The 20847-nt window shown below is 46.5% G+C and overlaps 1 protein-coding gene across 1 annotated transcript in view; it reads right to left on the bottom strand.

The window, feature by feature from the left end:
- Window positions 1-20847, bottom strand: part of TPH2 (tryptophan hydroxylase 2) — a 745039-nt gene that overhangs the window by 607057 nt on the left and 117135 nt on the right. Inside the window, exon 2 of the mRNA XM_069627755.1 lies at window positions 3260-3412. Within this exon, the coding sequence (XP_069483856.1) occupies window positions 3260-3412 (153 nt within the window). The remainder of the gene's footprint in view (window positions 1-3259; window positions 3413-20847) is intronic.

Here is a 20847-nt window from a genome sequence, read left to right as displayed (position 1 = left end):
GCACTGACACTGTTGCACACAGTGCCTGTGCATCCATCCTCCCCATTCCCATTGAGTCCAATGGGACTCGAATGTGAATGGGGATTTTCTTTTATCTGAGCCCTGCCGTAGGGACAGCAAGGGCCATAATGCCCCGGTAAATCCCAATTGCCGGGTCCGGGAAAGAAATGACTTAGGCGACAGCCCAGCATGGGTACCGCCGGACTCATAATGACCCCCAATGAATGAGACAGCACTGACTGAAACTGACATGTATGCAGTGTAGTGTGCTGAAAGGCTGGGGACTTGCCCCAATGCACATTCTTTGTTATGGGTGTCTGGGTGGAGTGAATGGCCTGAATGCCTGTGAGCCTGATGGGCTGCCTGCCTGCATGAATGCCCTTCTATGTGATTGGCTGACTGAGCCTGGCTCAACCAGAGTGAATGCGAGACAGATGTGTATATCTGGGGACATCTCACTTACCAATTTGTTCAGAAGCTGAAGTCGAAGCTTAGCAAGAAGAAGCTGTTCCTCGTAGCTCATCTGGAGGAAAAGTCTGCTGCTGCAATGTCTTCAATGTAATCCGAAAGCTGTTGTGTCTCCCAAGGACTGAATGAGAGCGGACCTTGCGAAGGCGACCTCTCCCCGAGCTACGAGGGACCATCGTGCAGACTGCTACTCTTCATCGTAGTACCCTGATAGCCAGTCCTGTGTGCCTGCCGTCCCGAAAAGGGATCTGTGTGAGCCCTGAAGAGGAGTGCCCGGACATCTCGAGCCAAAGAAAGCCATTGATGTCGCCCAGGGTCCAGAGGTGTGTTTCCTGACCACTGGAAGCTGTTGCTGTCTACCGCCCAGAAGAGGGGGGACCCTGGCATAGTGCTGCTGGACACCCGCAGCTGTGAAAGTTCCAAAAGGCTTAAGAGCATTTCAAAGGACATCCTCACCATCATCACTGACCACTTTTTCCTGCCGGAGAGAGTCCAGAGACAGTGGGGGTCATTACGAACCCGGCGGTAGCCGTGCCGGTAAAAACGGCACGACTCTTGCCAGAGTTATGTTTTTTTACGGCACCTGGCAATGGGGAATCACCGGGGCTTTACAGCCCCGGCAGTCCCTGTAGCCAGGTGCCAGAAAAAGTGACTCCCCATTCCCATTCGAGTCCCATAGGACTCAATGGGAATGGTGAGGACGGATGCACCGGCACTGTGTGCAACAGTGCTGGTGCATCCGTCAAAGAGTGCGAGCAGGTGCCTTTCCGCCCGCCAGGTCTAACCTGGTGGGCGGAAAGGCACCTGCATGCAGAGCTCAGAGTGTGCCGGTCTGGTACTAACGGTGCTGGTAACTTACTGGCACCGTTGTTACCAGACCGGCATACTCATAATGAGGCCCACTGAGTGCAGAGGAAGGTCCGTTGGTAGGTTTCCCGCCACCAGAAGCTAACAAAGACATCCCAAGGGTCCAGACTTGGTGAAGGTACGAGGTAAACTCCAGTGGTCAAGTGCAGATCACCAGAAGCCGCCCAGAGGTCCATGCTGCGACTGCAGCACAGAAGAATCGAAAGTCTGAAAACTGCGATATTCCAACATCAAAAGTGACCTATGCACCTGTCGCCGACAGAAGTAATTGAAGGGTCTCAGGGGTCTTACTCTCATCTGCAAAGCCTTTAAGGAGCCCACAGCAAGTCTCATATTCACAGGACCTCTACAGTCAGAGAAATCGTCGCTCAAAGGAGAGCACAGCGAAGAGTAAAACTGCTGCACTTCAGAAAGACTTTGGTTCAGTCTTTCTCGTGGACTCAGCATCCCAGTGGCTCCAACATTGAGAATCCCTAAAAGGGAACACATCTCTCAGGCGAGAAGAGATGTGCCCTGGCTGCCAGTCAAAGAGCGCATACTATTCAAAACCATAGCCATCACGCACAAGTGCGTCTCCCGCACTGCCCCCCAGCTATCAGAAAAGATTTACACCATCGCATCATCTAGACCCATTAGAACGCACCATTCCAACCAGATCTACGTCCCCTCCTTCAAAAGAGCCAAAGCAGGAGGCTCCAGCTTCCAACATCTAGCACCTAAAAACTGGAATGCCCTCCCCACAGCACTCAGAAATGAAGCTTCATATACGGTCTTCCGTGAAGTGCAGAAAACCAGACTATTCAATTAACTATGCTATCTACACCTACTGCCAGTCCTCTGTAATGTTAAACAGTGTTGACACTCCTCTGTATTGTTAAACAATGTATCTCTATTATCTGCCGTTGTTAGCTGTCTTGGCTCCACTGCAACCATGTACCCACCGTTATTTTGTTCCACTGTAACCAAGGAAACTGTCATTTCCTTCTCCTGTTGTCATTATTGTCTGCATTGTCATTTATCTGTACTCATCTCGCAATTAAGTAAGCATACTGTAACAGCGCCACGATGCCCAAGGGCCATTTCTCCGTTTTATAAATTTAAATAAATAATCATTGGTGGTCCCCTGCGTTCAATTACCATTTTTAATAAAATTACTCCCTGAACATTTTCACTTTGGAGCAAAAGTAGCTTTTTTATCAATCCTATATGAAACCCCTTTCCCACTCTGCTACACATCCAGGGGGCCGTGAAAGAGAAATATTTTGGACAAAATGGCTGTCCCTAGAAATGTTTCCTTGCCCATCATTTTGTGCATTGTGGCATGAAATTCAACCGCGACATAGAAATACATTGCACGTGTAGTCGCATCAGAATCAGTGCAATCAGACTTTGCCCAGTTCTGGTGTGCCAACTAAAACCAGGTGCACATCAAGAACTGCACTGGAGTGACGAAGGCGTTGCAATGGTGTGCAATGGTGAACATCTGTGCCGTGCGCACTGTAGAGAGTGGAGATCTTGCAAGTTGCTGCATGCATGCTGTAAGAGGCCCATAACAAGAGGGCATCCTGCTTGCATGCAGTAACTTCATTCATCTATGTAGAGTGGGGACAGGGACTGGTATACCTTGGGACTATCCCGACTGCTAGATGTGACATTGGTCCGGCTGGTTCCTGGGGACAATCACCCCTCACAGGTTCTCTGTGGTACTAATGAGATACATCCTGAGGAAGCCCTTGGCTCAAAGCACTTGGTTAAACAGAATATCCCTTTCAGGGATGTGCAAAACCCTATAACAAAATCATCAGTCATTAGTTTAATCGCTTTTTAAAAGAAAAGCCCTGTATAATTGACAATACATTGTTACAAAGTTATTTGATTCATCCCGCTGCAGTTTCTGGAATCATATAAAGATGCAAATGATTACCTGGAAAAGTCGGAGAGTTTTAACCAATCCGCCAACTTCATTTTTCAGAGAAAACACGATTGCAGTCTTTCTATGTTCTGCAGCACTGCCACTTTTGCTGCTCTCTTTGCTCAGACTCTTTTCATCGTTACCCGCAGAGCTGGCCGTGTCAATCTGCATAAAGGTAGGGTTAAAAGGTGTGATGTCAGAAAATGGTACGCTAAACTGTCGCTACAAAGAACAATGTTAGATTTTCATATTTCCCAAAACACTGAAATGCCATCACTGGACCATATTCACACAAACCAGGGCATCTCTGTGAAGTGCAAATGAGGCGCGTCACAGAAAAACCCAATTTTCAAAAATGCGAAGGGCGGCTTATTCACAAAGGGGTTCTATGCATTTTGGGGGGCCAGTCTGGCTTTACGAATGCTGCACATCAAAGCTCCCCTGAATACATAAGGATCAAATGTGCCCCGACACATATATATTTATGGCCTCCCAGCATCAAGGTGGGTGTAGAATTAGGGTGATGAAATCAACAGGCTAAAAGCCTCCCAATACATGTAACGCAAAGATCTATGAATAACCTGTTAACTCCTGTCATGAAGAATTGTCAAAATAAGAACTGTTTTGGAATGTGAAGCACATGTCTATGCACAAATGATCTAGCGCGGCTTAAAGAACTGCAGCACGTGTTATCAGTATGGGTACGTTTTAGAATTCTGAGGTAAAGTGGGGGGGGGCTTAATGAGGGAGAAGAAACTAAAACAACCATTGTATGCAGCGCAAGGTGTGTTGTAACGACATTATGTAGGGAAAAGGGTGCATTTAGTGTAAAAAAAAGGCATTTAAGTAACAAAAAAGGGGGCGCTGTGGAGACATAATCTCACGAGAGTGGCTTCCGCCATCATCTCGTGAGTTCTCGGGGGAGCACGAGTGGGCAGAAGCGCGCACAGCTTGTCGGCCCGCAGTGGTGCAGTGAGAGGTCGCATCCCGGTACTCCTCCAGAAAGAGGTCGAGCAGGCCTGTACTACAGAACTCCAGGCTGTACAGGCACCCAGAGTCTTACTTATACAGATATATGTAGGGACAGTGAATTTAACTAGTCCTGAACATGTGTAGCTTATGAGCTGTGGGCCAATTAAAGAAGCAGCCTTAAATTGAAGGTTTCAGGTTTTACGTTAAGTCACAACATAATTGGCAAGATGCAACCCCACCCTCAGCCTTCCTGCAGGCACCAGGTAGTCCAGCAATTCCTTGGCTCCAATGTGAACCTCTCTTGATGATGTATTTGGACGCCCTGGGAGGAGCAGTTATTTTGCCCCCGGCCAGAAGAAGTTCATGCTATTGAATGCCATGGGGGTGGAAGGCCAGAGGATCTTCGCAAATTTGAAGTACAAACTGACTGAGGATGATGGTGATGATGCATTCAAGGAAGCCATTAGGAGGATAAAGAAAAGATTCTCCAATAAAGAGACCACAGTGTTGCACAGAATCAGGTTTTACAAAAGGAAGCAAGAGAGTGCAGAGCCAATGGATGACTATGTTACGAGAATGTGTGAGATGGCCGCGCTATGCGAATTTGGTGACAACGTTGAAAATATAATATGCAAAATGTTGATAGTGCACACGAACAGCAGGAAGATGCAAGACACATTTATTTTCAAAAAAGGAACTGCAGTTAGACAAAGCCATCCAAATAATCAGAGCGGCGAAGAGACCACGCTAAGACGAAAGGAAATGGTGGGAATTGTACAAAATCCAGAGGTGCATGCCATCCATTACAGAGGGAACAGAGAGAGGCACAGGGGCAATGCCAGAGAAGAGAGAAGGAAGCTAAGAGAACCCCTAAAAGGCCACTGGTGCACAAGCACTCAACACCTCGTGAATGACAAAGCATGCCTGGCCAGGTTCAAGGAATACACAAACTGTAAGAGGTTTGGCCACATCGCTATTGGGTGCCACTGGTTAGGAAGCAAAGTCACATCCATAGAAGCGATTGGAGATGAAGAGGGCAACAGTTACCATGGTAAATAGTCAGATGGCCAGACATGAGAAGCCACACTGTGTGATCATAATAGATGGAAATGAGACTAAAGTAATGGCGAACTCTGGATCAGACTTGACCATATTGCCAATTCACACCTACAAGGAAAGGGTAGGACAAAGCGAAGTGGAAGTGCGAAGCACAAAGCACTGACCCACATTGTTTGGTGGGGCTTCAGTAAGCCTACTGAGCAATATCAACAGGACTTCAGAATTCAAAGGTAGACAGACGAACATTAGAATGTACTTTTCGGAGGAGGATCCGGCAGTGCTGCATTGGGATGATCTGGCAAACCTAAACATCAAGCTGGATCCCAGCACAAAAGACCAAGTACTGTCCATAAAGGTAGGAGCTTCGGTATCAAGGGAAGAGTTCCCAAAGCTGCTCTCAGAAGGGCTGTGAAAGAGAAACAACAACATACATAAGATTCATTTGAGGCCAACAGCTGTGACAATCAAAACCGGTACCTGCACGGTGAGGATTGTGTTGCAAGATAAACTCAGGAAGATGGTTAAGGAAGGCACGATTGAGACAGTAGAGTCATCAGAGTGGCTACACCCAGTGGTACTAATTAAAAAGCTGCAGTCCAATGATAACAGAATTTGCATAGACCTGCACATTCTAAATTTAGAAATCATAATGGACAGCTACCCATTGCCGAGCATAAACAAACTCATCTAATGATGAGCTTAGAACTTCTCAAGAATTGACATGATGCGTACCAGCAAATAAGCCTACACAAAGAATCAAGACCATTGACAGCGTTGATCACCCAATTTGGCACATATCAATTCATCAGAATGCCATTTGGATTGCCCTCGGCAGCCTCAGTGTTTCAGAGGATGATGGACTCACTGTAACGCAACATTGTAAATGTGTTGTGTTTCCAGGATGACATCCTCATCTATGCAGAAGATGAGGAGCCTCATGATGTTGTCATGAGATAAGTGCTTATGAAATAGCAAGAGGCAAGGGTGAAATTGATTTATGAGAAGTGCATGATCAAGGCAACAGAAGTAGAATACCTGGATTTCAAGATCTCATGTAAAGGAATTAGTCCTAAGAAAAACCTACTGCAAGTAATCGTAAGAGCCCCGGTGCCAACCAATAAGGGGGAACTAAGATTGTTCCTAGGATTAGCAGAATATTATGCAAAGCCTGTCCCTCGTTTTACAGAAACAACAGTGCCACTGAGAGAACTACCGAAGACAGGGACAGAATATGAATGGTGACCAGAACAAAAGAAAGCATTTGAAGAAGTTGTCAAGGGTTTTAACCCATGTTGAATCAATAGACTGGGTAGATGTGGGGATGAGCTGTCGCCGCCCACTATTCTATCCCAGAACAAACTAAATCAATAGACTGGGTGGATGTGGGGATGAGCTATCGCCGCCCACATTCAGGCCAGAATAGGAGAACTGCGCAGTTGGCACAAGACCACTCCAAAGATACAACCTTCTTGTGGGGGGTTCCACATCACCACTCTACTGTAAGGTTTCCATCAAAACAATGTTAAGCAAGGGTCCTATACTATCAAGCAAAAGACCACTCTATTGAAATGCAGTAATTCAAGACAACTCAAAAATGGATGCAGTACTGACAAATTCCCCAAGGTGGCGGTAGCGGTCTAAACTCTGACAGGGAAAATGTATTTAGGAGTTGCAAGAGGGGCAGGGACTTCAAAGCTTGTTGGTTAATTGAAAATCTAGCCACCTGCTGTTCCCAGAGGCCAAGAGGCTGGGAAACCTTAACACCTCAGAGATTCCCACACTAGGAGGCAGGATATCACATGACCCTGTTGATTGATTGAGGAGAGACTTCCAGGCAGCCTGCTGGAGCCCACACAAAAGGCTCTTTCTGTTGAATGGGGTATGTTAATTTTGAGTGTTTCCTGTCAACAGCCCTCTGCCAGCAAGGAGAGACATGTGATCACTGACCCACCCATACTTCTGGAGGCGGACCCAAACACTTGGGGGGTTGAATTGCAACAAATATATATTTAATAGAAGCAGTGATAATTTATTGTAACCAAATGACAGGAATGTACAACTTTGAGCGTCTTAGTTTGAAAAATGCCCTCACGATTTGAGTCCAAACTCCAATTTGTACCATGTTCTGGGGCAAAACCCCGCTAATTATGATTATTGTAGACAATGTGTTTAAGCTAGAGACATGGAAAGTTACTGGGATATATGGGGAAGGGAAATGTACCTTTGTATAATTTTTGATGAAAATCCCATATTGCAAAACCCACTAAAATCGAAAATAAGTTGCCATTTTTTAATGCAAGCTCCTAGAAATGCCAGAGTCGGGACAGGTAGAGACATTCAATTCCATTTGCTGCAGAGCATGCTGACCGACGACTTCACATCCAGAGATCCAACACTTAGACTTCCAAGCTAAACATAGACTACAGAACTTTGAACCTAGAAGGCCCACTACAAGCAAAAGTATTCTCAGCAGGCCTTCAGAATCCAGCAAACCTAACCAAACTATTCAACAGCCGGGCAAGCTGTTTGAAATCTTTGCCAAGAACTGTTGCCGGAACCGCAGACCAGACCCAGACCGCTGTGAGCAGAACCAGAGATCCCGATCGCTGTGAAGTGCCGAGACCAGAACCGGAGTCCAGTCCAAAACCTGACCAGATCCGTGGCGAGGCCCATTCCTGCCCAAAATATATTGTGAGTACCGCCAGAACTGTGCAGAACCCAATCTCTTAGTTAAAATAATCTAATTCAAGCTATTTTAACCTAATTAGAACAGCCTCCTAGAAATCGTGTCATCTGTCATTTTTAAAGCTGCACAACTGTCATCTGTCAATTCTGCAGCTGCAAGCTGTCACCTGTCATTTTGAGTTTTACTTTAACTCCGAAAATCTACCTTTATTAAATCACCCGTATCTCTGGAACCGTTTGTGCTAGGAACAAGATTTAACATCATCTGAAAGCTTAGAATCTAGGCTTTCCAACGAACCTAGAACCGACTTCCTACTCCCTATACTTTTTCCGTAATCGCGAGACACGCACTCGCGAAATTTACAGCGATTTGCGATTTGGCCCAATTTCTTCATCTGTAAAAATCAGCAGCTTTTTGCTTCTCTTTGCTAAATTCGTTTGCAATCTGCTAATCATTCATAGAGTATTGTTAAAATGAGCCTGAACTAATATAGAGTAGCCATCACCTACCCTGAACCTCTAGAGGGAATTAAAAGCAATTTTAGCACCTCTTCACTTCCTTGCAAACCACATTAAAGTAATTCGCCTGTGTTTAAAACTCATCCCTGTTTTCCCTAAGCTTGCTGGGAGAACTGGAACTGTGTATTGCATTATAAAGTGTGATTTGTTGGGATTCTTGAAGACTGTGTGTTCTCCTTCCATTTCTTGTATTGCATAGGGGGGAGTGAATTGTCAAAAGAAAAAGTGATCATATTACCTTTTGCTAAAATCATAACAAGTTATTTCTGTACTACATTTTATTCCACCTTGCGTTTCCTTGAACCATATAAAGCATTCTTTCCCACCTTATTCTTCTGTTCCTATTCATAAGTTACCTCTTGCTGACTACTGCTCATATTCACAAGTGTAATATCCATTATCAATTTATTTATAGAAGTGTGATATATATATATATATATTGTTTAAATTTTCAAATAAACCTTTTAATTTGCAAAACAAACCTACTTCTTGGCTCAGTGGGGTCAGGGGGATTCTAAGAGGGGGGTGTTATACAAGGGTTGTCATCCAGAGTACTGAACTTGATATAAAAATACATCAATAAGGGTTTTCCTCAGCATCCCAGACTAGGCATTGACTTAGCTGTAGTGTTGATTGAATATCGCTTACAAAAGTGGGGGCTCGGAGCCGGGATATTCTGGGTTAGATTTAACTTGTGCAGATTAATACAGTGTGCCAACTGACCAGATACACATATCCGGTTAGATCACCACGCTGTATTACACTGTGAAAGCATCCCTCAAAGGAACGCTCTAAGGAAACGGTCTGTTTTGCAAAATAACATACAAACTTCTGTAAGTCAGGAAGGAACTCAAATTCCAGAATGACGACCTTGATAGATATGAAAATAGCCAGAGAGCACTTCTTACATAAGCTATTTGTGAGAGGTGAGTGGACTCATCAGGACCAAACGGTCTGGTTGCAGGCAATCGCGCAACAGGTCACTGAAACAGGGTCAGATATACGCAGAGATCAGGGTCCATTACATGTGGCCCTGAGTGAATTATATATGGCTTCTAAGGCCAAAGATGAACACAATAAGATTGCCAGGATAGCGGCATATTTGTATCTATATATGGGAGCCATGCAGGACAAATGTGCTGAAGGCCAAGACCTGGCAAATAGGCAACAGATGGCGTTAGAAAAGGCCCAATCTGACCTGGTCTCTTCTGAGCAGAGGCTGCAGAGGAGCCAGGAGTCAGAAATGATAGTAGGCAGTATATCATTAAAATAAAAGAGGACATGGATATACTGCAACAGGAAAAGATAGACCAGGATACAAGAATTCTGGCTTTGCAGAAGGAGCACCAAGACAGTTTGGACTCCTTACTGCAGAGCCAGAAAAAGCTGGAGCAACAGATCAATTTCAACAGGGCATGCACAGAGCAGGTAGCCACCCTGCAAATCCAACTAGACAGAGAGAAAGAGGAAAACAATAAATTGATTTTGAAAGACCTGGATACCCAGGCAGAGTTTGATGAAGAACGCCAGAAAGCTGGTGCCTTTCAAAGGAAGAGGGACAACCTGGCATCACAAATGCAAGCTCTTGGTCAGGAAAGGGATACCTTAGGCCAGGAAGTCTGCCATTTAAAAAGAAAAATTGAAGAAAATCACGTGGCCCTCCAGGGGCTGGGTGACCTCCAAAGAGAGCATCAGGGCTTGCTAGATCACACCAGGAGGGTGGAGGAGGCTCTGGCAAGAAAGGAGCAGGCCAGTAGGGATGGGACTGCGGAGGTAACCCTCCTTCAGCAGAGACTGGCCCAGTACTCCAGGACCAATCAGGAGGCACAGAGAGAAAATGAGGCTCTCTGTCAGCACAATGATAGGCTCCAGCAACAGGTAGCCATGCAGGAGAGACTGATAAAGTCTAGTAAGGCCTTAACTGAGGAACTGAAAGCGCAGGCTCTTGCATTGCAACAGGAAGCAGGGGCGGATAGAGATGAGGTTCGCTGGGAAAGAGAAACTCCTGAGCATAACCTCAGGAGCCCTAGTACCAGAGGCCTTCATCTCTCCCAGTCCCTGGACTCTGCCACCCCCATGTCCTCTTGCGCACATGAGCCCAGGGCCACGGGGATGGCAGATTACTATCCAGCTAAAAGTATGGGGCTCATAGGCCAGTACCTCCCAGGAATGGATGGGCGGGCATTCGGGTATGGGCACCCAAGCACAGTGCAATTTAGTGGGGAACCCCAGGAGAGTAGGCCCACTAAGGGCATCCTGAAAACCTCTGCCCAGTTAGGTCAGTGGGGGGGATACCCAGCAAATCCTGGCAGCAAGGAGGGATCTGAATACTCCTCTGCGCGTCACAGGACACAGGAGACCAGGTCCCCACATTCTGCCAGCCATTCCCAGGCTCGCAGAATCTGGGAAAACCTGGAAGATCAGACAGGCACCTCTGGGAGCAGTGCTTCTGAGTCGGAGGATGAATGGACCAGGGTTACCCGAACCAAAAAGGCCAATAAGGCAAAAAGGGCCTTGCTTAAGGACCCATTGAAACAAATAAAGGCAATAAGGAGTGTCATCACGCCTTATCATAAGAACGCCAAGTATTCTGTTTGGGAACACTTGGAGCTCTATGAGCAAATGATGGAGACTTTCCATTTGAAGGACAGCCAAAGCTTATTCAATATGTAAAGTGGACCTTCTCACCAGAATACTCCAGTTTCTTTGCGGGGCTGGAGGATCAAAACCATTCACGGTGGTCCACATACAGGGCGGCCATCTTGAAACATTTTTCTGTGCACAGAAAACCTCAAGAGGCTCACAAGGCAGCATACAATTTGCAATGTGGGGAGGATCAGGCCCCACAAGAGTTTGTGCAAGAATTAAAGCGTGCTTTTGCGCAGACCACCAGAAGGGTGCGCACGGATAGCAGAGAATTTATCAATACATTTTTCCATGCCTTACCAAAATACATAATGACCCAGCTTGTGAGAGATTTTCATGAGAAAAGATCTTTAGACTGGGTCATTGAACAGGCTACCCGGATCTATGAGGTGCAGAAGCCCATCGAAAATAAAAAATAATGCGCCGAAAAACCCCAAAACCAACAGCACACCTGCTGCTGCCAAGGTGGCAGAGGTAAAGGTTGCCCCCGTTTTAGATTTGGAGATGGGGGGCCTAAAAACCTGCCTGCACCAAATAATTCACAGCCCAGAAGGCCCTCGGGCCAGTCACAGACAGGGAGTCGAGGAGGTAGTCCCACAAATGGGGTCCCCCGCTTCCCTGACTATGTAAGTCCCCGCTACAAGGGAAACCGACCAATCCTGGGTTATGTGTGGACTCCTCCAGCCCAAGGGGGGGGGATCCAGCCAAGCACCTAACCCAGGGAACTTCCCTCCCAACTTCCCACAGGAGGGCAGAAATTCTCCAAATCCTGGGCAGAACTTTTTCCCCAGGTATCCACCCAATTTCCAGCCCCAAAATCATCCATCCTTCTTTCCCCATTTCCCTGAGCCCAGACAACCTAATCCGGGAGAGGGGAGGCCAAGGGTGGAGGGGTATACAAATCTTCCCAATCCGGGGTATTACCAGAGAAGGGATAGCTACCCTTCCCGGGATCAGCCTAGGGGAGAAAATAGAGCCCTGTATCAGCCTGAGTGGGTTTCACAACTTGAGCACCAAGTCCAAAATATGGCACGGGATCTGGGTCACATACTGAGGGCTCAACAGAACCCTCAGATGAGCATGCCACCGCAGAATGCCCCAAACTCTGGACCTGGTGCTCCAGAACAATGACGGGGGCAGCACCCCGATAACCCACCGGTTCCTAGGGAGGAGGCACAAGGGGAAGGGGGGTGTAAAGCCTTGGAGGAAGCTTCCTTCCCAACTTGTAAACAGCCCCTGGAAAACCAGGAACCGGAAACAAAATCTCCTGCCCCTGAAAGCCTGCCTCCCAAGGAGCAGGGGGGGGGGGGTAGGAGAAACAAAGGACCCAAACAGACCCATTTTGTGGAGGAGATACAGGTCTTCCAATTTGAGGGAGAGGGATCCTCAGAAGATCCTGGGAAAAGGATCTTCTCCTTCAGAGATGGGGGAACTCCTCCCAAGGAAAAATGGGTCCCAAGGGATGCCAATTCAGACTGGGGAGATATGGAGACTGAGCTACCGCCGCCCATCATCTCATCCCAGAACCCACAATACCGAAATCCCTTGGTTCAAACCCATCCTGGTGACTGCCTCCAAAAAGGGGGGGGCGGCCCAGAACCGGAACCAGGGGAACCCACAATGGCTCTGATCTCCAGTTGCCAACTTTTTCTTTCAGATTCCCAAGACGCTCCACAGAATTCCACCCAAATCTCTTCTCTCGCCATGTCTAAAACCAGAAAGTTAGCCCACCAGTTATCCAAAAATGTGCATTATCTGTGCCCCCTTGAGGAGAAGGAGGGAAGATATTATGCCCCGGTACAAGTACATGGGCAGGGTACAATTTTGGCACTGGTGGACACTGGATCCCAAGCTACCCTTCTGTCCAAAAGGGCCTTTGATGAACTAAATGCAGGAAGGGGGGAGAATTACCGTATTCCTCTCACCTCTCTTCCTGGACAACTGCAGAACTTTGACGGGAAGGAAATTCCTGTCGAGGGGACTGCAGATTTGGACATCAAAATTGGGCGACACAAGGTGAAACACCCGGTCATAGTAGTGACGCCAGAGGGCACCCCTTCTTTACTAGGGAATGACCTCCTGAGAAGGTTGTCACCCCTAATAGATTGGGTAAACAAGGTCCTCTGGACTCAGACTAGCCGACCAATAAAATTAAAACAGAGTGTCAACCATGTTAGTTTAAACGGCACCTGCCACATGGTTGAACAAAAATCTGACCAAGTAGAATTTCACTTCCAGAACAACCAAATTCCAGACGTGACAGTAATAGCAGTAGGACAACAGACTGGTGATGGGGGTCCTCTCTATTTCTGAAAATCAACCTTCCTTCCAGTTTAAGGTGGTATTGCACACTGGAAGGAAACACCCTGAAATTCTTTACTAATCCACAATCAGAAACTCCCACTCCGATAGTCCAGAAAGATGTGAAATCAGCTCAGAGACTGGCTGATATTCAGCAAATTGGAAAGCAGTTGTTCATCCATGTTCAGTTAAATGATGGGAAGGACTCTGTTCTCGCCCGAGTGTGTGTGAACAACGGTAAGAGCTTCATCAGCAAAGCCATGTTCTGCCAACTCCCAAAAGATCCAGCCATTCCCACATTCAAACTGATAGACAAATGGGAAATGGACCTGGAAGCACCTAATTCCAAACATCTCCTGCCAAGCAGGTGTATGCTCAAAATCTCCATTGGCAACAAGAGCATAGTCCATAATTGTTGGGTCGTGCGAGACGTCACTGCCACCTTTTACTTAGACAGTGACATTCTCAATCGCTTTGCCATTAGTTTGGACCTAATAAACTTCAAAGCTTGGTCCCGATTAGCGGATAATCCCATGGGCTTTGATGATCCAGAAAAAGCATTTAGGTCAGCTCAATTGCTACCTTATGCAGTTGAAATTCAGATTAAAGAGGAAGTCACCATCCCAGAAAGGCCGCGACAATTCCCCTTGGAAGTGAAAGTTAAAAGAGGACAAAAATTGAAAAACCCTGATGCTTACATACATCTAAATGCTTCTCTCCAACAGCAAGGGTTGGGGGTAAACCCAACTCCATTAGTCAACATAGAACATGACACCACTCCAATAGAGGTGGATAACAGCGACTTACAGAGTATTACTCTAGTCGCAGGCACCATCATTGGAATGGCGGTTGATGACCGACATTTCTCCATTGATTTAGGAAATGAACTGTTAGGACCGATCCCCAAGGACTGTTTTGACAGTGACAGTGAGAGCAATACAACACCAGACAGGATTTTCACCCGGCATGGGGGGAAGTTCCTGGTGTGCACTTCTTGCCCTTATGGTAAGGAAGATGTGACTTGTGACTTCAGAGGGGATGAGGTGATTTTCCAGGTCCATGAGGGCTGCCTTGCCCACCTGAAGCCTCCGGTCCAAATCAGAACTCTGACCAGGGACTTCTCCACCCAGCTGGAGGAGGCCGCTGGAATAGCCAAACCAGAAGTCTTTTCAGGCTTCAGGCAGATGTTGGAAGAGAGAGTCAACCTAGCTGATGCCTGTGTGACTCTGGAACAGAAGCAAAAGTTGAAACAAGTTTTCTTGGATTTTCAAGATCTCTTTGCGGTAGACTCATATGAATGTGGTCGCACCGACATCCACACCACAACAGTCCCACGGACCCTGGAATGACTCCAGTGTTTGTGAAGCAATATCGCTTGCCTCTCGCATCCATGGAGTCCCTTACTGAAATAATTAAGAACCTTGAGTCCCAGGGAATAATCCGTCCAGTCCACAGCACTTTCAATAATCCGGTGCTGGGAATATTGAAGCCAAACGGCCAGTGGAGACTCTGCGCCGACCTTAGGGAGCTCAACAAATGGGTCCATACTTCCCGGTGTCCTCTGCCCTACATTGACCAAGGGCTGGCCCAGATTCAAGGGTCACAGGTATTCACTGCAATAGACCTGACCAATGGATACTGGACCGTGCCTGTCAGTAGGGAGGACCAATACAAACTGGCTTTTACCTTTGGGGGCCAGCAGTACACCTGGACCCGGACTCCCTTCGGATACCTCAACTCCGGCAATGGATTCAACATTTTCCTACATAAGGCCATGCCCGACCTGGGTGTGAGGGGTAACCTGGCTTATGTAGATGATGTCCTCATAAAAAGTTCATCTGTGGAAGAACACATAGCGGAGATCCGTTATGTTCTGACACAGTTGAGGGCAGCCGGAGCAAAAGTTTCCTTCCAGAAAGCACAGTGGTGTAGAACCCGTGTTAATTTCTTGGGGCATGAGATTACTCCTCAGGGCCTCCCGTCCCCAAGAAAAGAAAGTGGAAGCACTTCAGAAACTGAAAGACCCCACAACTCTGCGGGAACTAAGGAGCCTCCTTGGACTGACTAATTACAGCAGAAAGTTCATTGAAGGCTACGCAGAGATCACTAGACCCCTGATTCATCTCTTGAAGGGGGGGGTCAAGTGGGAATGGGGTCCAGAACAATACGAGGCAGTAAGACAACTCAAGAGAAGCCTCTCACAAGCGCCTTGCCTATCTTACCCTGTCAGAAACAAGGAGTTCTTCCTGGAGACAGGGTTCTCTAATACGTGCTTGACGGCAGTATTATACCAAAAGCATGACAAGGTCAATAAGGTAATCTCCTATGCGAGCAAAACTTTATCCTCTGTGGAGGAAAAATTCAACGATTGTGAGAAGGCACTCCTGGCAACGGTGTGGGCATTGAAGAATTACCGCCCGTTTATCCAGGGGGAACACATCATAGTAGAGACTCCACACCAGCCTCTGCAATACCTCGAAAGTGACAGAATCCGGGCCGGAAATGTGAGTAATTCCTGAATTACTTCCTGGATTCTGTCAATGCAAGGCTTTCCTGTAGAGGTCAGATATGGCCAAAACAAGAAGAGTCCCCTCGCGCAAGGTCTGGCTGACTTGCATGATTGTGCCAGAGAAAACTGTCTCGAGGACGAAAGTCTAAAAACCAAGGACAACATGGAGGCATACCTTAATTCCCCACACAAAGTCTTTGAAGAAGACAAGTGTGAGGGAATGCCCACTGTCTATGTGGATGGATGCTCTTACCATGTTGACAACAACGGGGAGAAAGAACTGGTGGCCGGCGTAGGGAATGCATGGGTGAGGGAGTTTCCAGAACCCTCCACTGGATACAAAATTGGTCCCCGAAGTAGTAAGGTGGCAGAATTGATGGCTGTGCATCAGGCCATCCTCACTGCTGTCCAACATCAACTCCACGAACTGGTCATAATCACAGATTCGGATTATGTACGGAACGGGTTCGTGGAGCACCTGGTTAATTGGAAAACCAGAGGCATGTTATGTGCTAATAACAAACCCCTGAAACATGGGAAGTTAATCCAAAACATAGATGATCTGGTCACATCGAATGGGATGACCATCTACTGGAAAAAGATCAAGGGTCATTCCAAAGTAGAGGGAGCAGACAAAACTGGAAATGGCGGTAGCGGTCTAAACTCTGACAGGGAAACTGTATTTAGGAGTTGCAAGAGGGGCAGGGACTTCAAAGCTTGTTGGTTATTTGAAAATCTAGCCACCTGCTGTTCCCAGAGGCCAAGAGGCTGGGAAACCTTAACATCTCAGAGATTCCCACACTTGGAGGCAGGATATCACATGACCCTGTTGATTGATTGAGGAGAGACTTCCAGGCAGCCTGCTGGAGCCCACACAAAAGGCTCTTTCTGTTGAATGGGGTATGTTAATTTTGAGTGTTTCCTGTCAACAGCCATCTGCCAGCAAGGAGAGACATGTGATCACTGACCCACCCAGACTTCTGGAGCCGGACCCAAACACGTGGGGGGTTGAATTGCAACAAATATATATTTTATAGAAACAGTGATAATTTATTGTAACCAAATGACAGGAATGTACAACTTTGAGCGTCTTAGTTTGAAAAATGCCCTCACGATTTGAGTCCAAACTCCAATTTGTACCATGTTCTGGGGCAAAACCCCGCTAATTATGATTATTGTAGACAATGTGTTTAAGCTAGAGACATGGAAAGTTACTGGGATATATGGGGAAGGGAAATGTACCTTTGTATAATTTTTGATGAAAATCCCATATTGCAAAACCCACTAAAATCGAAAATAAGTTGCCATTTTTTAATGCAAGCTCCTAGAAACGCCAGAGTTGGGACAGGTAGAGACATTCAATTCCATTTGCTGCGGAGCATGCTGACCGACGACTTCACATCCAGAGATCCAACACTTAGACTTCCAAGCTAAACATAGACTACAGAACTTTGAACCTAGAAGGCCCACTGCAAGCAAAAGTATTCTCAGCAGGCCTTCAGAATCCAGCAAACCTAACCAAACTATTCAACAGCCGGGCGAGCTGTTTGAATTCTTTGCCAAGAACTGTTGCCGGAACCGCAGACCAGACCCAGACCACTGTGAGCAGAACCAGTGATCCAGATCGCTGTGAAGTGCCGAGACCAGAACCGGAGTCCAGTCCAAAACCTGACCAGATCCGTGGCGAGCCCCATTCCTGCCCAAAATATATTGTGAGTACCGCCAGAACTGTGCAGAACCCAATCTCTTAGTTAAAATAATCTAATTCAAGCTATTTTAACCTAATTAGAACAGCCTCCTAGAAATCGTGTCATCTGTCATTTTTAAAGCTGCACAACTGTCACCTGTCAATTCTGCAGCTGCAAGCTGTCACCTGTCATTTTGAGTTTTACTTTAAATCCGAAAATCTACCTTTATTAAATCATCCGTATCTCCGGAACCATTTGTGCTAGGAACGAGATTTAACTTTCACCTGAAAGCTTAGACTTCCTACTCCCTATACTTTTTCCATAATCGCGAGACAGGCACTCACGAAATATACCGCGATTTACGATTTGGCCCGATTTCTTCATCTGTAGAAATCAGCAGCTTTTTGCTTCTCTTTGCTAAATTCGTTTGCAATCTGCTAATCATTCATAGAGTATTGCTAAAGTGAGCCTGAACTAATATAAAGTAGCCATCACCTACCCTGAACCTCTAGAGGGAATTAAAAGCAATTTTAGCACCTTTTCACTTCCTTGCAAACCACATTAAAGTAATTTGCCTGTGTTTAAAACTCATCCCTGTTTTCCCTAAGCTTGCTGGGAGAACTGGAACTGTGTATTGCATTATAAAGTGTGATTTGTTGGGATTCTTGAAGATTGTGTGTTCTCCTTCCATTTCTTGTATTGCATAGGGGGGAGTGAATTGTCAAAAGAAAAAGTGATCATATTACCTTTTGCTAAAATCATAACAAGTTATTTCTGTACTACATTTTATTCCACCTTGCGTTTCCTTGAACCATATAAAGCATTCTTTCCCACCTTATTCTTCTGTTCCTATTCATAAGTTACCTCTTGCTGACTACTGCTCATATTCACAAGTGTAATATCCATTATCAATTTATTTATAGAAGTGTGATATATATATATATATTGTTTAAATTTTCAAATAAACCTTTTAATTTGCAAAACAAACCTACTTCTTGGCTCAGTGGGGTCAGGGGGATTCTAAGAGGGGGGTGTTATACAAGGGTTGTCATCCAGAGTACTGAACTTGATATAAAAATACATCAATAAGGGTTTTCCTCAGCATCCCAGACTAGGCATTGACTTAGCTGTAGTGTTGATTGAATATCGCTTACAAAAGTGGGGGCTCGGAGCCGGGATATTCTGGGTTAGATTTACCACTTGTGCAGATTAATACAGTGTGCCAACTGACCAGATACACATATCCGGTTAGATCACCACGCTGTTTTACACTGTGAAAGCATCCCTCAAAGGAACGCTCTAAGGAAACGGTCTGTTTTGCAAAATAACATACAAACTTCTGTAAGTCAGGAAGGAACTCAAATTCCAGAATGACGACCTTGGTAGATATGAAAATAGCCAGAGAGCACTTCTTACATAAGCTATTTGTGAGAGGTGAGTGGACTCATCAGGACCAAACGGTCTGGTTGCAGGCAATCGCGCAACAGGTCACTGAAACAGGGTCAGATAAATGCAGAGATCAGGGTCCATTACATGTGGCCCTGAGTGAATTATATATGGCTTCTAAGGCCAAAGATGAACACAATAAGATTTCCAGGATAGCAGCATATTTGTATCTATATATGGGAGCCATGCAGGACAAATGTGCTGAAGGCCAAGACCTGGCAAATAGGCAACAGATGGCGTTAGAAAAGGCCCAATCTGACCTGGTCTCTTCTGAGCAGAGGCTGCAGAGGAGCCAGGAGTCAGAAAGTGATAGTAGGCAGTATATCATTAAAATAAAAGAGGACATGGATATACTGCAACAGGAAAAGACAGACCAGGATACCAGAATTCTGGCTTTGCAGAAGTAGCACCAAGATAGTTTGGACTCCTTACTGCAGAGCCAGAAAAAGCTGGAACAACAGATCAATTTCAACAGGGCATGCACAGAGCAGGTAGCCACTCTGCAAATCCAACTAGACAGAGAGAAAGAGGAAAGCAATAAATTGATTTTGAAAGACCTGGATACCCAGGCAGAGTTTGATGAAGAACGCCAGAAAGCTGGTGCCTTTCAAAGGAAGAGGGACGACCTGGCGTCACAAATGCAGGCTCTTGGTCAGGAAAGGGATACCATAGGCCGGGAAGTCTGCCATTTAAAAAGAAAAATTGAAGAAAATCACGTGGCCCTCCAGGGGCTGGGTGACCTCCAAAAAGAGCATCAGGGCTTGCTAGATCACACCACGAGGGTGGAGGAGGCTCTGGCAAGAAAGGAGCAGGCCAGTAGGGATGGGACTGCGGAGGTAACCCTCCTGCAGCAGAGACTGGCCAAGTATTCCAGGACTAATCAGGAGGCACAGAGAGAAAATGAGGCTCTCTGTCAGCACAATGATAGGCTCCAGCAACAGGTAGCCATGCAGGAGGGACTGATAGAGTCTAGTAAGGCCTTAACTGAGGAACTGAAAGCGCAGGCTCTTGCATTGCAACAGGAAGCAGGGGCGGATAGAGATGAGGTTCGCTGGGAAAGAGAAACTCCTGAGCATAACCTCAGGAGCCCTAGTACCAGAGGCCTTCATCTCTCCCAGTCCCTGGACTCTGCCACCCCCATGTCCCCTTGCGCACATGAGCCCAGGGCCACGGGGATGGCAGATTACTATCCAGCTAAAAGTATGGGGCTCATAGGCCAGTACCTCCCAGGAATGGATGGGCGGGCATTCGGGTATGGGCACCCAAGCACAGTGCAATTTAGTGGGGAACCCCAGGAGAGTAGACCCACTAAGGGCATCCTGAAAATCTCTGCCCAGTTAGGTCAGTGGGGGGGATACCCAGCAAATCCTGGTAGCAAGGAGGGATCTGAAGACTCCTCTGAGCGTCACAGGACACAGGAGACCAGGTCCCCACATTCTGCCAGCCATTCCCAGGCTCGCAGAATCCGGGAAAACCTGGAAGATCAGACAGGCACCTCTGGGAGCAGTGCTTCTGAGTCGGAGGATGAATGGACCAGGGTTACCCGAACCAAAAAGGCCAATAAGGCAAAAAGGGCCTTGCTTAAGGACCCATTGAAACAAATAAAGGCAATAAGGAGTGTCATCACGCCTTATCATAAGAACGCCAAGTATTCTGTTTGGGAACACTTGGAGCTCTATGAGCAAATGATGGAGACTTTCCATTTGAAGGACAGCCAAAGCTTATTCAATATGTAAAGTGGACCTTCTCACCAGAATACTCCAGTTTCTTTGCGG

Source organism: Ambystoma mexicanum, chromosome 12 (genome assembly GCF_040938575.1).
Source record: "Ambystoma mexicanum isolate Mex_15411 chromosome 12, UKY_AmexF1_1, whole genome shotgun sequence".
Classification (NCBI taxonomy): domain Eukaryota; kingdom Metazoa; phylum Chordata; class Amphibia; order Caudata; family Ambystomatidae; genus Ambystoma; species Ambystoma mexicanum.
This window is presented reverse-complemented; position numbering and strand designations above follow the sequence as displayed.